The sequence below is a fragment of the Lampetra planeri genome, chromosome 9 (assembly GCF_965212315.1).
Source record: "Lampetra planeri chromosome 9, kcLamPlan1.2.h2, whole genome shotgun sequence".
NCBI lineage: Eukaryota > Metazoa > Chordata > Hyperoartia > Petromyzontiformes > Petromyzontidae > Lampetra > Lampetra planeri.
In genome coordinates, this window is record NC_136115.1 from 1,978,207 (window position 1) to 1,995,256 (window position 17,050).

The 17,050-nt window shown below is 39.8% G+C and overlaps 1 protein-coding gene across 5 annotated transcripts in view; it reads left to right on the plus strand.

Moving 5' to 3' along the window:
* The window catches only part of LOC144720555 (calcium/calmodulin-dependent protein kinase type II delta chain), a 70,972-nt gene that overhangs the window by 42,625 nt on the left and 11,297 nt on the right, over positions 1-17,050 (plus strand). Inside the window, exons 5-17 of one of the 5 annotated variants that reach the window (XM_078597351.1) lie at positions 2,380-2,445; positions 2,873-2,945; positions 3,182-3,284; positions 3,948-4,031; positions 4,224-4,318; positions 5,965-6,087; positions 6,565-6,648; positions 6,780-6,822; positions 8,205-8,315; positions 12,372-12,415; positions 13,440-13,466; positions 14,646-14,708; positions 16,236-16,280. In XM_078597351.1, coding sequence (XP_078453477.1) covers positions 2,380-2,445; positions 2,873-2,945; positions 3,182-3,284; positions 3,948-4,031; positions 4,224-4,318; positions 5,965-6,087; positions 6,565-6,648; positions 6,780-6,822; positions 8,205-8,315; positions 12,372-12,415; positions 13,440-13,466; positions 14,646-14,708; positions 16,236-16,280 — 961 coding nt within the window. The remainder of the gene's footprint in view (positions 1-2,379; positions 2,446-2,872; positions 2,946-3,181; positions 3,285-3,947; positions 4,032-4,223; positions 4,319-5,964; positions 6,088-6,564; positions 6,649-6,779; positions 6,823-8,204; positions 8,316-12,371; positions 12,416-13,439; positions 13,467-14,645; positions 14,709-16,235; positions 16,281-17,050) is intronic. The other 4 variants (XM_078597346.1, XM_078597347.1, XM_078597348.1 and 1 more) reach the window with 4 other exon arrangements.

A 17,050-nucleotide genomic window follows, 5' to 3' on the forward strand; every position in this document is an offset into this window, starting at 1 on the left:
TTGAGAATCCAGCTTAATTAAAGCTGGGCAGCCTGGATTCAAACCCAGGACCTCAGAGTTGTGCCAGCTTAGCACTCTAACCTCTGGGCCACCTGGCCACTTGTAACAATCAAATATTTTAAATATCCAAGTTGCCACCCATCAACAAACCCACGAGTGCCACCTTGGATAGGTGGCTGGGTCTTTTTCTTTCTCAGCACACTGCACTAGAGAGGGCAGCACACAATTCCCAACTGTGGTTGGCCCATCCAGAGTACAAGAGACATCAGATTTGTATGGCCTTGTTTTGCATTGAAAGACAACTTGGGAATGTGGCAAAGCTTCTCTCTGCTTGTGGGTGGTAGGGCGCCCAGCTAGAAGATTTCAAACCCCTGGTGTGTAGACAACAGAGACAGATTTGCTTTTAAACTCAATAACATCAACAAGAGCGACAACTGTGACTAATGTGCTTACGAACCAGCTATAAAAATTTCGATTTAAAGCTTTCGTGACTGCAGGGATTCATCTTCTTGGTTCTTTCGGTAAAGTCACGTAGAAGGGAAATAATTATTTCCCTTCTACGCAGCTATAAAAAGTTAGATATTTCAAGACCTTTCATCAAATATTTGTTTTTGCGCTTGATGCCATATGTCCATTAATAAAATACCCCTAGCTTCGTGTATGTAGCCTAGTTGGTTAGCATTTACAAAAGTTGGAAGCCACGTTTGATTTGCATCAACAGAATGACCTTGACACACTTTTCTTGACACTGCGAAAACACCTGCTCTTTTATTTGAGCACACGGCACGTGTTTTTGTCCGTGTGCACGTACGCGCGTGTGTTTGACGACCGATGCATTGTGCCATTCGTGCGGTAGGCCACGGGTGCTTGCGGTAGAGACCCCGAACGAACGCGCACGCTAATGCGTCTAAGTGTTGTAATGGTTACTAATGGGCAGCAGCGGATCCGTCAAACAAAAATCTCCAAATCTCTGGCAGTTGCAGAATCTCCATCCCACCCTCCCACCCACTCTTTCAGCCCATGTGACCTAGCTTACAAAGCCACCTTCTGGTGTAATCTGTATTCACAGCAGCCTTCTCTGCTGCAGTCTCTCATCGATTTTCGCAGTGACTTTTTTTGCATGCTGCACGGCAATTTATATCCCTCCGTATAGAAATCCTTTTTGGTCTTGTTTCCTCGTGATTTTAAATAATAATAATCTTCTTCCTCTTTCCAGTCTCTTGACATGACAAGTTGTAAATCTGGATTTTTCCTTAAAAGGTATAACCAGCATGAAAATGTATGAATTGGAAGTGTTGGATCAGAAATCAGTCTGCCTTAGCGTGTCTGCCCCAAAAACAAACTGCATTGTCTAAGCAACCAATATACCTAAATATATTGCAGGTAGTGATGCACTGCATACTTAATTGTGCAGAGTATTGAAAAAAATACTCCCATTTTTTTTTTTCATAAATAAACTCCATCATTGTACTTTGCAGATCCATGAATTAAAACACTTTGCCATGTTGCTCTGTTACCACAAGCCAAAAAAAACAATCTTGGGCGATGAGCTCATATCTCTAGTAATTTACGTGACGCAGATGGGCAAGAGGAAAATTTGAGGGGTGAATGTCCAGATGCACAGAAAGCGGTGTGTGTGCAATGTCTGCTTCACTGCTCTGCTGATTGTGTCTGACATGAACCCCCGCAGACTCGACCTTCTATCTCATCCCTTCCGCTCACCTCCTCTAAGCAGTCACAGTAACCTGCTCCGAAGCTAAATATAGCCGAGCCACATGGGGATCCAAAACCGTCCACCAAGTGATTCAATTGTCATAGGGTGAAAGCTAAATCTCATAATGTTGCCAATGTGAACACCTAGAGGGAAAAAACCAACAAGGAACTGTCATTGAACTAAATCCTTTTTGTAGTATCAATAGGTGTATAACCCACAACCATTTTCGATTGGGCGCCTAACGCTTTACCGGAGCTTTCTTCCAAAATGCGGGATTGCTGATGTAACTATATGTTTTGTCTTCATGCGCAATGGCTCCACTTTGTTCCCTGCCTCGAAGCTATTTGTGAATAACACTGCTTCGCGGTGTAAGGATGCGTGTGATCAGTCACGGGCTCGCTTCAAAGTGAGATGCCGTTTGCCTTTGCTGGGTACATTCATGTAGCAGGCCAGAAGGCATAGTTGTATTTCCTGCCCCTCCCCCTGCCCTCGCAGCCTTCATCACATTCCTTCCTCGGTCTTTTACCCCCACCCTGTGGCCATCGCCCTGCAAAGAGTGAGAGCCACGGCTACGGAGAGCCAGCTGTAATGTGCGGTCAGTGACACCTCTCGTTTCCGAATGCCACGTGACGCTAAATGTCGCACCTCTTTGTGGACGTTCACAGGGTAACAGGAGGAGAGCTGTTTGAAGACATTGTAGCCAGAGAGTATTACAGTGAGGCTGATGCCAGGTGAGAATATAATAAAAACAACAATAAACATCTTTATAACGTTGATCATATCTTTTTTTTTGGGGGGGGGGGGGGGGTTTACACGATACGTAATCCATACGATACGTAATCTACACAATGCCTATGACCAAATCACCTGGAATGTGTCCAGTCTGGCCAAATCTCAGAATCTAAGCCAGGTCGAGCCTGGATAGCGCATGGATGGATGGTCATCGTGCATAAAGCAGAGATGCTGTAGGCTGCTGTGGCGCTGTTTCAGGCAGCAGAGGGTGGAGGTGTAAATGTACCTGTTATATATACTGCATATTGTCTTTAAAACAAGAAAAAACTAAAATACAGAGCAGCGTGCCACATTTGCAGGTGATATTAATTACAAATCTTTGTTCAAAGAATGAATTCCTAAGCTCACAACCCTCTGCCTTTCCAGTCACTGCATCCAGCAGATTTTGGAAAGTGTTCACCATTGCCATCAGCATGGCATCGTGCATCGTGACCTCAAGGTATGAATGTTTTATTATTTTTAATGCGAGTGACTCGGTGATATCCCTCTGAAGCTGCACATATGCCACCAAGTTTTGTAATTCACCATCAGAGCTCTAGTTGTTTGTGTGTTTCCTGCTCCACTGCGTTCACTTTTTTATTTGTTAAAGCTTGCACACAACGGGAGGCGCCATGTGCCCTAATGCCGAGCTTAACCCTGGTAATCCTGCAAAGTGTTTTTTTGTGTTCACGGAAGCCTGAGAACCTGTTGCTAGCAAGCAAGATGAAGGGAGCTGCTGTGAAGCTGGCGGATTTTGGACTCGCCATTGAGGTGCAGGGTGATCAGCAGGCTTGGTTTGGTAAGTGGAGTGTTGCAGGAGCAAAGATTAATTTGTTCCCATCCTTTATTCATTGGTGTGCTCATGTGGATAGCAAAATTTAAGCTGTACACTTATTTTTCTAGCTCAATTTTTTGTTAATGGAAAATCTGATATGCATGTGCAAATAAGCTAGAATGTGTTCGATCTCATCAGATCTCAGAAGCTAAGTTGGCTTGATAGTGCTTGAATTGGCAACCACCATGCATGCCAGGTTATCATCGGCAGCTGTGGGGCTGTGTGGTGGACAGCAGAGGGTAATGCAGCAGAATACATTCCTGTACGTTGCTTTAGATTCTCTAAAGTCTATGCTCCCTGTTAGTTTTTGTTGTCGTTGCCAAGTGTCCACAGCTATGGGACACTGCCAACAACTTGCCAAAAACAGTTTTTAGCAAGGTGTACAAAGCCTCCTTTTTACCAAAAGGCTCTGACGAGTATGATCAAGTACAGTCGAACAATTCCCCCCCCCAACCTACACTGTTTGAGGAGGCCATTATCCAAGCAGTAGATTTATTTCAAAAGTGCTGTAAGCGTACGTAATAGTTACAGGTATATAATAGCCATTCGCAGAATATGATCACTGAACCACCTGTAATTTAAAGTGACCTCGCATTTAATACAAATTTCCTTCACCTTTTTTGACAGGTTTTGCTGGCACTCCAGGGTATCTTTCCCCTGAGGTTCTCAGGAAGGATCCTTATGGAAAACCAGTGGACATGTGGGCTTGCGGTAAGGCTGATGAATCTAGCCATCATCCTAGCTTGTTGCGTTATTGCTTCCTTGCACATGCTTACCTGTTTGATTTATGAGACCTTGACTAACATGCACTGTCTATTTTTCTTGAATCCTCTGTCATTGTTAACTAATTTGTTATTTTTTTTTGATGTTCACTGATAATTATTATTTCGCAACACTTTTCAGGTGTGATTCTTTATATCCTACTGGTGGGGTACCCACCTTTCTGGGATGAGGATCAGCACAAACTTTACCAGCAAATCAAAGCTGGAGCATATGATGTATGTAGCTGAGCACTCATACACTCGCAAAATATGTTATTTCACGTATGCTTCCTGAAATTTTGTCGACCACCAAATGATTTATCTATTTAAAATGACACAATTATTTAACCGAATCTCATCATTTGCCACCAGCGTTCTTAAATATATTTACATCTACTGTAGATGATGCCCACTCTAATCCACACTCATTCAGACCAGCCCACTCTGGGTATTATGTGGCTTTTTCTCTAAAAATGAAAAATCTGGATTAAGCAGATTGCATTGGGTACTTACGGCATTTCATGGTGAAATCTATATAAGCATTCTATGGGGAGTGAATGCAGCTCAAAAGACTGGAGAAACACGTGGTTAACTTTACAGTCCCATAGAAACCACTGTGTGTGTATGTGATGTGAGGACTTTTCCAATCAGGAAAGATAATTTTCATGAATCTGTAACTTATTTCAGTGTGAGTTTTGTTGAAGATTCCCCTATTTTGTAGCTCCTTTGTCAGTCGTCTGCTGAATGAAGGCTTCCCAATGTCAAAACAGTTATTTGGGTTTGTTTGACCATACTTCACCATACTGATAAGTAAGGGTTAGAGAAGTGAGAACCCCTAAACTGATTTATGTATCACCTTGTTTCTGATGGTAGCCATGGCTGGGAACTCGGGTAGCTAGGTTCATTGTTTCATGCACTAACTGCTGTGCCACTGCGCCACCCGATATGATCCTGATTCTTACGTGTAACAATTCTTTAGGGTTTCCTACAACATGGGACACGTATTACGTGATCAAAGATGCTGGTGCCATTTTACAAAAAGCGCGTTTAAAAATAAGCAAATTGTTATATTTTTAGTCCATCGAGGGTGTTAAGACAATTAAGTGGCAGCGTGATGACTGCATGAACTGTGGCATTGCTTACAAGTCGATGTAACAACTGCATTCAGAATGTGAGCATATTTCTTATGATGAGGGTCTCGCCGGTTGATGCTTCAACATCAGCCAGGGTTTTGCTTGTTGGGAGGTTGATATCGGAAGTCTTATGATTTGTCAGAAATGCCTGTGGACTGTGGAGGAAGAAGGGAGTGCTGCTTCCCAATATATCACACTCTGCTTTTGCAAAGATGGAATTGTTGGGAAAGCATGGATGGAATGATCCGAAGCATTATTGTATACGCAGCCCAGCACCTATTGCCATCTGAAATCCATATGCTGGGGCCTCTGACAAAGCCCGACATGCCAAATTGTTTGACAGTGACAGGGTTTTAAAAGCTGTTGGTGCAGTCATGGTTTAAGGGCCAAGAAAATTTACTTCAACGCTGTGCTGGTACTAGGAATGGTGTCAGCTGCTGGAACAAGGACATTTTCGTAAAGAGTGGCTGCAGAAATATTGTGGCATAATGATTATAAGAAACATTCAACGTAACATGTTTGTCGACTTGCTTATTGAAACACCATAGTTTGTTCACATTATTCTTGAAGTGGAGCAAAAGTCTGCTCTGGTAATTAAAGATTTTGCTTAAAGTTGGTTTTCCCTTTTATATGTAAATTTCCCTTTGCACAATTTTATAGTTTAAACTAAGCTGTTGATTGGTAGCAAAATGTAAATGATTGTTGCATCATTTTGATGTATTTTCTAACAAACCTTATTTGCCTTTCAAGTTTCCATCACCGGAGTGGGATACCGTGACTGCAGAAGCAAAAAATCTCATTAACCAAATGCTGACTATCAACCCGGCCAAGCGTATCACCGCTGCAGAGGCACTCAAACATCCCTGGATCTGCGTAAGATCACTTGACTTTCTTATCAGTCCACCTGATGCCATGTCTAAATTAGTCATGTACCAAGAAAGGGATTGGAACAGAATGTAATTTCCATGTGAGCATTCTGTGTGTATATGTTATATTTTTTGTGAAGCAAAGTGCCCTTCTTCTGATGTTGCTTTGCAATGGAACATGCTATGGAATATATTTTTGGTACGCAGGCCACAAGTTTACAATTGTTCAGGTATCAGCTTTTATTGCCAAAATCAGTGTATTTGGAGATGTTGAACACCTCTGATCCCAACACTTGATATTCATTTTTAAGTATGCAAATTTGTATTTTATGTAGAAGGGTTTTCTTTCAAAATCTTAGATCTCATTAAAAAAAAACCCCACAGACATGGCATCTCGATTGGCCATCACAATAATGCAAAGTGTGACCAAAATCTTTCCCCATACAATTATGACTTTGCAATCATTCTTTTTTTTCTATTTCAGCAACGCTCCACCGTGGCATCTTGCATGCACAGGCAGGAGACTGTGGAGTGCTTGAGGAAGTTCAACGCCAGAAGAAAACTCAAGGTGCGTTTTGAGTAATGTCCTCCGAAGGTGCACGCACAAGAGAGTTGGAGTATTATGCCACCAAAGACAATAAACATTTATTCTCATGCCAATTTGATTAACAATCTATATGACTGTTTTCTTTCACACAGGGTGCTATCCTCACGACAATGCTGGCCACAAGAAACTTTTCAGGTCGGTATCCTCGGCGTAATCTCTGCCCCTTTGTGCCCCGTGACGAGCAAGCATTTGGTACCAAATGTCCTTTTCATGCTGCTTGAATGTGCCTATTTCGTCTCTGTTGGTTTCAAAATTGTTTATGCTCAAGCTTGCTACACCTGTCAGGTTAAATTTCGTAACCTATATGCGCTATTAAACCTAAATGTGTTTGCTTACAATTTATATGGACTACATGTAACTCCCATGTTATAGTGGATCTATTTTCACCTCACGAGGTTGAATAAATGAAGTGAGCATCTGTCTGCAAATTATTTATATCCACTGAGAGATGCGATACATTGATGAGACTGGGCTACAGTGACTGCCTGACGTCAGTATAACGCCTTAATCTTTAAAGTAAATATCTTTTTACAATTCTGCTGACTCATCACACGGATGAAAATGGGGGGGGAGAATACTAAATAATGTAAATAAATGATACTAGGAATCATATGACTCAAATAACCATGAAGATGTTCTAGTTTCTGCTGCATGTTTAAAAAAAATACTCTCACATCAGTGGCAATAATACAATTCTAAGTAATTATTTTAGCTATTCAGTGAATATAGTTTAATTCTGCTCTTTATTCTTGGAACGTATTCCCAATGTAAACAAATGCTGATCTATAATTGTATTCAGTTGCTGTTGATTGGCTTAGTATGTTCGGATCCAGATAGCAATTTAATGGCACGTTTTTTTTTCTTAATTTGCACAATTGTGTTCGTGTTGGATTTGAAGGTTGAGCTCTTTTAAAGCACTCTTGACTCCCAGCAATATTCAAAGCTTGATTGCTCCGTGAAGTGTTAACCTCCTTGCTTAGGGGTAGTATAGGGAAACACCTTCATTGAACACTTCATGAGAGCACACAGAAGGGTATTTCAAGATGAGACATTGATGTTTTCCTTTTGCATTGTGTGCTCAATCCTTTAAGGACTATATGCATTGCCATTATATAATAGTTTTGTAGGTATTATGGCCTCTACGTTTAAAACACTAAATTAATATAATAACCATGGCCACTGAATAATGGCATATTGCATGCCACAAGAACATTAAAACAAGCGAGTCGATTGCAATGCACGAAAAGGAAAGCAGTAATGAACAAAAAGTGACCTCAAATGTTAATTCTGTACACATGTTAGAATTAATTATTTTGTCGTTTTATTGCCTCCCCCCCCCCCTCTTTTGGATATGGCCCTCCCGCTTTTTGTGTTTAATTTATTTTATTTGAGGGTGGGTGGGGCGTGCGGGGGCTGCAAATAAACACTTGCGTAAATTTAAAACAATCACAATCATAAATCGGCCTTCCTGGTAAACGAATCGCACTGGCGCTCCCCCTCTTCCTTCCCCCGGGTAGTGGGGAAGCCGAGTAGTGCGGGGCTGGCGGCGGCAGCAGCCACAGCCGCAGCTGCTACCAGTGCCCCAGCCGCCCCTGCTTCTGTGTCTCTCGCTGGTCTATCCGACCAAGGTATGTGGGCGTTAAACAAAAGACGAGGAAATTTGTATGGGGCTCTTGGCGCATGCGCCCTTTTCCTGCATGCACCGATGTCCATCCTCCTGACTTCGCCTCCTTTCCTTCCACCCCCTTTCACTTCATCCCTCCTTGTCCACCAACCACCAAGCCAGCCAATCAACCTGTGACCTCCCTTTCCCCTCGTTGCCCCCTGAGAGCAAAAGTGTGGAACCAGTAACAAAGCAAAAGTGCTATTTCTCCTTCGAGGGCTTTTAGAAGGGCTGTGTATGGTACAGTGCAGTTAGGTGTGCAACGTGCGAGGGAATAACAAGACACTGCCTAGATATTTCAAATATGATTCTCCTGAAAATACGTGAAAATAAAACCTACAAGGTCGAGAACTGCCTTACCTACCCAAAAGTGCAAAGATTAACAAAGTTGACTTAAATACTACAACAGTACATTTTCCACCGAATTGCCTGCCATCTGTGTCCAACATGCTTTGTTCTATTCAAGTAGCCCAGATATTGGGCTATCTCAGTGGTGTTCTCAAGGTCCAGATCTCATTCCTCTCTGCAATTTAAATGCAAATGGGGTAATGGCACATCTCTTACATTTGTTGATTGGTAATCGTTGAAACGTGAGGCCACGTGGAGGTGTGACGACTGGAGTTTCTGAAACCTCTCGGCTGGAATCTTGTTTCAGCCTTACCCAGAGCGATTCGCATGCAGTCTCTGGACGACGTTTAAGCAACAAGTCGACCTTGCGTGTGCTTCTTGTCGTTATCTTCCGTCCACATGTTTACAACCGTTTTGATTTCCCCTTCATCTTCTCAGCTTGGTAGAAAAAATATATTTGTTCCATCTGAATGCAATTTCAGATGTTCTCGCTGCAGGCCATGTGCATTCTTTTAAAAACCACTTCACTACTTACGTGTATATTTTTTTTCACAGCGAGCTTAAAAATAATGTTATCCCGTTACTAAAATACAACAAATGAAATGCACAAAATGCCAATCAACAACGTTTCGTAATTTTATGACCACTGTTGTCCATATAAATGATCTATTTAGCCCAATAATGTTAAATACATTATACCAAAGAGTTTAATAAATCTTCACAAGCCCACCATTAGTTCTTGATGTGTTTTGCGATGACTGGACAAAAAAGCCAAGCCAATGAAAACCTTGGTTTTTTTTTAAACAGTTAATGATGATAACTCAATGTACATAACATTTCCATTTCAATCCCTTTGCATTTGTCTAGAAGATTGCAACTGGCTAATGCTACATTATCCAAATATTAGAATGATCACAAATTAAATATATAATTTGCTCATATTTTCCAATCTTGTAAAGTGTCATTCTTCTAAAACATCTCTTGGAACGTAATTGTTTTTTCCCCCTGAGACAAAGCATAGCCCTGTTGCATTTTGCAAAATTAAAACAGAAAAAATATATATATATGCATGTGCATGCCTAATGCCGTATAAATCTAGTCCATAAACATTACTATTTATATTTTCTAAATATCACTCCCCTTGAAAGTGTGGCTTGTAAGGTTGATTGCGCATCTGCCAAGACTAATAATATATTCAGTTTTTAAAAATATCTTTAAAATGAATGCTACCCGTTATGATTGTTCAAGAAAGCCTTAAGCGATGCAGGTTGATACTTGGTATAATCCCCTGTAATGTTCACCAGTTTAAAAAGGTTTTTTCCATGACCTAATTTTGCTGAAATGAACTGTTGTTTGCTGGCCGATTGTTGAATCTTAAAAATAATGTAGATGCATTAACAACTCATTATTTATTCCTCCAGAATTATCGTAAATAATTGGCGTTCTAATTAACAGCATGTTAAATCAATTGGTGCGGTTATTTTAAATTCGATCATTGTCATTGTTGTCCATGCTAATGTACGTTCCCTTTATTTAATTTTACATTATAAGCTCAAATACTTACAAGTATTTTGCTGGCTTAATGTCTATTTTACTATTGCAAGATGGCCACAAGCATTTGCAGTGCTACATTTAGTTAAATATTTGTCATTAAGCCACTTAACCACAGCTCCGTGTCATTTGTTCTTCCAAACCAGGTGTAACCTTTTTTTTATTTCAATTGAGTATTGTATGGCAGAGCAAACCTGAATATGAGTGTTGGCTAACAGTGGCTGCAATTGCTAACTGCTACATAATACCTCGTATCTGCAGAAGACATGGATATTATAATTATAGCCTGCGTGGCTGAAATAAACCATTAAAAAGAAATGTTAATACTAATATCAAAGCCCTGCCCTACATTAAGCAACTATTTAATGTCACCCAGACTTATACTGTGGTATTGACTCACTTAGCAGAAACATGAGATTTCCAAATGAAGACTGAAAAACTCTGCAACATATGTATGCGCACGTACACAGAGTGTAGAATTTGATGATGGCTTTAGCTACGGGTGAAGGTTGTGGTTCTGTTTTTACCCAGCTATAAATATTTCAATTTGTAACATAGCCTGTTCGCAAAGACCATACTGTACTGAATTATGTTGCCTGACAAAGTGAACCTGTGACTCATACCAGATATCCATTAAGAATGCCAAGTGATTAGTTTGTTAAATGACTGCATGAAACTGCATGGTTAAATGTGAATATGTTTTCCTTGCCACAGGTTTTATGTTCTGTTAGAGACTCTGTTGATAGGTTTTCTTTGCTCATACAGTTCTTGTGCACATGTTTTAACTTTGGCAGGGCATTTGAATGTTAAAACAATGGGATGGTGGTGGGGAGGGAAGAACATACTTTCAGTAATTTCAATTACCTATGGTGCAGATTACCAAGAAGACATTGCATGTCCACAATTGACTGTTGTGCAACCTTTAGTGGTGGATGTCTTTGCTTTGTGCTACGCATGATGGTTTTTCAATCACTCTTGGAGGGCATTTTAAAAGTGCTCACCAACTCTGCATGAGGAAACACAAAATTCATACAACTCTCTTACATTTGGACCACGGTGCACCTTCATTCAGTCGTGGCATTTTGCATTTGCCCAGGTCTTCTCTGCAGATTAAACAGTCAACTAAACTATGTCTGTCTCTCTTCCTTTCCCATGTTTCCAACCAACTGTACTCTGTTGTACCCTTCGCGGATGCACTTCCTGTCCAAGGTAAGGAACTCGGTGGGAGGTTGCTTATTTTATTCTGCTGCTCCTGTTGTATTTGACTCCCTCCCCCCTGTTGCAGTAAATATTTCCCCCTGGTTGCCCCTCTTTAAAACAAGTATTCATGCAATTTTTGTACAGCATCTTGGGATACGGTCACATTTTAGGTGCCCCCTTATAGTTTTTGTCGATGCACGTTTACGTCATGTTCATCAACGCAGTGTCTTTATGACGTCAGCTAATGCTCTCTGTGGAGATTGTGGACCTCTCTTTATTGATGATCATGCTGTTCTCCCAAGTCATCCATTCATATGATTTCTATTGTAAGGGATGATTTGTTGGCTGTGACCATTTCAAAGTTAATGTATCTTTTAAAATTCGATTCCTTTTGAAATTTAGCCTTTTTTTCCCCAAACTCGATTAGCATTATTGCAATGAATAAATTATGTGTACAATTTCGATTTAAAGCTTTCGTGTCTGCAGGGATTAATCTTCTTGGTTCTTTCGGTAAAGTCACATAGAAGGGAAATAATAAAATAATGAAAATAAAACATAATAGAATACAATTCTCATGACGTTTCAGCCACAACGCAAGCAGCCGTCCTCAGGTGAAGAACAGGTCTGTCGGAAAGACAGTCACGAAAGCTTTAAATCTTCACCTGAGGACGGCTGCTTGCGTTGTGGCCAAAACGTCGTGAGAATTGTATTTAATAATGTTTTATTTTTTATTATTTTATTATTTCCCTTCTACGTGACTTTACCTATGTGTACAATCGTTTCGTTAATACATTTTCAACAGATTGTCCGAATGGAATGAGAAAAATTGTGTAATATTACTGATATTGGGTTTTTCCCTCCTGCTTGCAGTTTATAGCATTGATTGCACGTTACTAATGGTGCGGTGTGTGTTCCCTTGTAGCAGCCAAGAGTCTTCTGAACAAGAAAACTCAGGATGGCGTTAAGGTGAGCCAGCAAAATTCACGCTGTGCTCAGTGCTTAACTTTACATGCTCAGCATTTCAGCAATGTAATGTTTAAATCCTAATGGTTTTATCATCTGTGTTAATATATTGCGTAATGGCCTTGAGGTTGTCGTAAGGGCTTGCAAATATGCTGTTTGTTTAGTGCTGCTTATGAAATATATATTATGGGCTATTAATCCAATGCCATGTGAAGGAAAGTTCTGAATGTGACAAATAACACGCTGGGTATTGTCGACAAACGTCACATTTTGCATGTCTTTGCTGTGATTGTTTGATGTCACTGTAAACCTAGTCTTTTGTTTATACTTTTATGTATTTAACAATGACTATCCATGTGTACCATATCAACTATATGTGCTACTTAAAAAAAAAGAAATGTGCCTTTGTTTAAATTCTCTCTTCAGTGCTTTATGAAAAGAATAAAACTCATGAGGCCACTGCCTTACACAGTACAGTTTTAACAAACCTAACGCATATGCCAAGTAAATGAAAGGAGAAAAAAATGCTCTACATGGAATAATTAAATATACCCCTTACTCTTCTTTTCCCTTTCACAATATAATACGGAAATTAATCTAGTTCACACTTGAATGCTGCTGTATTTAGATGATTCCATGGAGTGCATTGTGTATACTCTTCGAATACACTAAGCACTTAATACTGAGAGGGTTTATTTGCTATGTCAGCATGCAACAAGGTATGAAGGCATCGTCTACAAAAGAGCACGCTTACAGCCTTGCAGCTTAAGATAATCAAGCCGAGCCTACCGCAGTATTGTTTTTTGTTATATATCTCATGGATATTCTTACTTTTGTAAATCGCTCGTTCCAAATTGTAAACATCGCTGCCAAGGCTGCGCTTGCCGTCAGTCCAAAAGCCTTCTTGCCGTGCTGCCATGTGTGGTTTATATGTGACTAACGGCTACAATTTGCTCTTTGATATCGCTGCTTCCGCCCCCCCTTCGACATTCTGCTACTCGGGGGTTTGTGGGGGGTTTACATTCAGAAACGGAAGTCCAGTGCAAGTGTTCAGGTACTGTTGAGAACCATCTTGTTTTCAAAAACAATAGCAAATAGTAACAAGTGTAAATTAACAAAAACAAATATTTGTGAGTAAAAAAAAATGAGAGAAAAAAAACATTAAATTATGATTCATTAATTGTCCTTTTAAACATATATTGCTAGATATTGTCCATTCCTGTCCCATCTTTTTTGATTGGAATTGCATCGTGGCTTTCACACCCTTTTCATCGCGTCCTCCCAGCCGTTGCCTTGCCGTGTCGTGACATCGCATGTGTCTCTCGCATGCCAAAACTTGGTGCGTCGCTTTTCTTGTTTTGTTTAAAAAGTCCACCCCCAAATCCCTCCTCCTCTTCCTCCTTCCCAACAACGACCCTGAGTTTTGGTGCCGTTTATTTCTGCACGTGCATGCAAACAGAATGCCGGTTGCACTCGGAGGGGTTTCTTCCTATACATAATTAGATTTTTTTAAATGAGTTATAACAAGTAAAATCATACTATGATGTAGTCTGTAACAAACCATGAAGCCTGAAGTGAATGGAAAACACTCGGGCACAATGTGCGAACATTCATTTCACTTTGTGTTTGATTTTTTACTTGGTGTATTTAGCTGTTTCTGTTTCATTGTTTTTTTTCTTTACTCTTGTTTTCTCATTTACCAAATAACGTCAATATTTGTTTTGTTTTTATTATGTACGCGTTTTCATGACAACCCATCCAAAGTAGTGTTTTCCACTTTTCCACTGTAAAGTCATCCAATCTGTCTGCAATAATACTGTACGGGGTCAAAGTGTAACTTTTGAAAGTTATTCCTGTGCAGGTTCATGTATTTGAATTGCAGCTTGCCGTCAAGTTATGTCAGAACCACTTTGTCCGATTGTTATGCAGCGTTACGTAAAATTGTAGTTAAACCCGGGGGATGAAGGCAGGGGTGGAAATGCTATTGAATGTATTTTTTTGCTAAAAGATTTAAATTTGCGGGTAAACAAATGCGTACGCACAAAATGTTAAGTCAATGCTGAGGACAACGGAACGCATTTTCACGAGCGTAAGAGCCGAGTTAAAAACTCTCACCGGGCACATTGCTGCTGCAGCGGGGGGGGGGAGCCATTTATCTCCCCAGGTGGGGCAAGGGGGGGGGATGGCGTTGAGCAGTAAAAGTATTTTAACGCACCGTTTTCTGCCACGACAGCAGAACAACACAGCAGCCAGTGTAGCGAGCAGTGGGAAAGAGGGCTCCCCTTCTCCAGCACTGGTACTGCATGCTTGTGTTTCTTTTACGTTTGATTTGGGTTCATTAATTCCCTTTATTTTCTCTATGAAGTAGTGTAACGTTGTCACGCAGTTCTAACATTTTTGTTAGGGTTTATTGTTAACGCGAGGGGAATTTTATTTTCCTCCGTCTGCCCTAGCTGGTTTGGTTTGTTTTTCGTTGTTGTTTAACGATTTAAGTAATTTGGTTGAACCGTGTTTTATTTGCGATGAATATTGATTTATCCTCCAGTTTTCCTCCCTTCACGTTGGGATTTGTTTTACAGTGCACCATGAGTTCACTTTAGAGTAGCAACATATGTTGATAGTTTTGCATGGCTTTTGTGACTTTAGTTTTTTTATATTATTCTTTTAACGTGAAAACTCTATTTTATATACACACACACACACGTTTGTGTGTGTGTGTGTATTTATCTGAATCTTAAATCATAACTTTTTTGCAATGAAAATGCCATTTTTCATCATTTGATTAGCCGCTGCATTTGTTCACAGTTCTCTAATTGACTAATTTTGATCTCCACTGCTTATGATGGTGGCTGACAGTGCTAATCCACTCATCAATCAATAATGATAATTTATATACACACCGATATTCATTTTGCTTTTGGTATATTCAATACTAAACTTTGTAATTGCGCTAAGTGAGTTGAAATCGTTATAGAAGGCGATTTGTGTATGTTATTTATTACAAACTTTATTTATTTTGTTTGCCTTTTAGTTTTTATCCTAGTTTTAAAACTGACCTTGGCTCAATGGCATTTAATTTTATTTTAAACTTTGCATAAAAAAAATACACCTTGCAAAAATGTTGTACTTGTAATAACAGTCTTACACTTGCATGATTGCACGCCATCCATTGAATGACCAGACTTCAGGGATGAGTCGTCTTTCAAGTGTAATTACCTTTATTGTAAAGTGAGTAAGAATTCGGTAGTGTGTCAGTGTTCTTTCTGTATACGTCTGAGCACAAAGTAAGGTGACTTGAATAAACAGTATTGGTACAAATTCACAGAACTGCTCATTTTATTTTAATTACACATCTTTCTTTTTTGGAGACATTTGGCATTGTATAAAATAGCCAAAACGTTTAAATGTTTCTTCAAATTAAAGTCTCCCGAGTAGTAGTACGCTAAAAAATGAGTACAATTTTGTAAAAAAAAAATGAGCACTTCAAATTATCTAGCTGGGTTTAGTCATTGCTTAAGCTTTTTTGCATTTGATATGGTAAAGGGTAAAACAAACGGCTGGTAATGCATGCATTTGCGATGCACATCCCACTTTATTTGCACGCAAACGAACGAAGCACCCTTTGTGTCCATATACATGACCCAGACGGTTTTAACACCACAAAATGTTCATGAAAATCACAGCCCTGTTTTAGCACAGATGAAACTAATGTAGGGGACTTGTAGTTGGCATTGGCCACGGAATGCATTTTTGGCACATTAGGAAGGATTAAATACAACCGGTATTCTACTTAACCCTCTTGTCTACTTCACTCATTCTTCAGGAGCCTCAGACCACTGTTATCCACAATCCGTCAAATGGAGCCAAGGTATTTTTTTTGTAAGCCATGGTGTTGTCCATGGTCTCATTCTATAAACTTTGACCACTGCCCAGCAGGGGATCAAAGTCTGTCCTGCACAAGTCACCAATTATTATTTGAGTGCTTCCTTGTCCACATTAGCAGCATCGCTTTTGGGGGGTTGACTTCACATTTAGACACCAAAACTATGAATTTATCATTGTGTGTAATCACGCATTACTGCCATGCTTGGGGGTGTGTGTGTGTGTTGGCTGGCTTCTTGCGTTACGTTTTTTGTTCAACCGTCCAAGGTTTTTATTTGCTCACATTTTAAATTGTCTGCAAAGCATACTTTTGTTTTTCACATTTTTAAAGAATGCGGTAGGCTTCTGAGAGAAAAATATTTGTTAAAGCATCACAATATAAATAATGCCCCCAAAGAAATCCACTGAATAATTATTGATTTGATCGCCCAATATTTTATTGCACCAACAATATCCATAAATAAAAACAAATTATCGACACCAAATGATGTCATCTCTGTTTCATAATTATGCTTGCTAAAAAAACAGAAACTTTGATATGAGTGTGAATATTAAAAAAATTAGTTGACAATCTCGTCATAGGTGCAATGTTGTACTTGACTATTGAAGTGCCATATTGCACCAGATTTAATTTCACTTTTGTGAATACTCAGCTGTCTCTGAAGTTAATCACAATGAATTATTCTTGGCAGCCCTATATTGGATTGTTTGACCTATTTTGTTCGACTCGTCTTCATTTAAATCAAAATAACACTC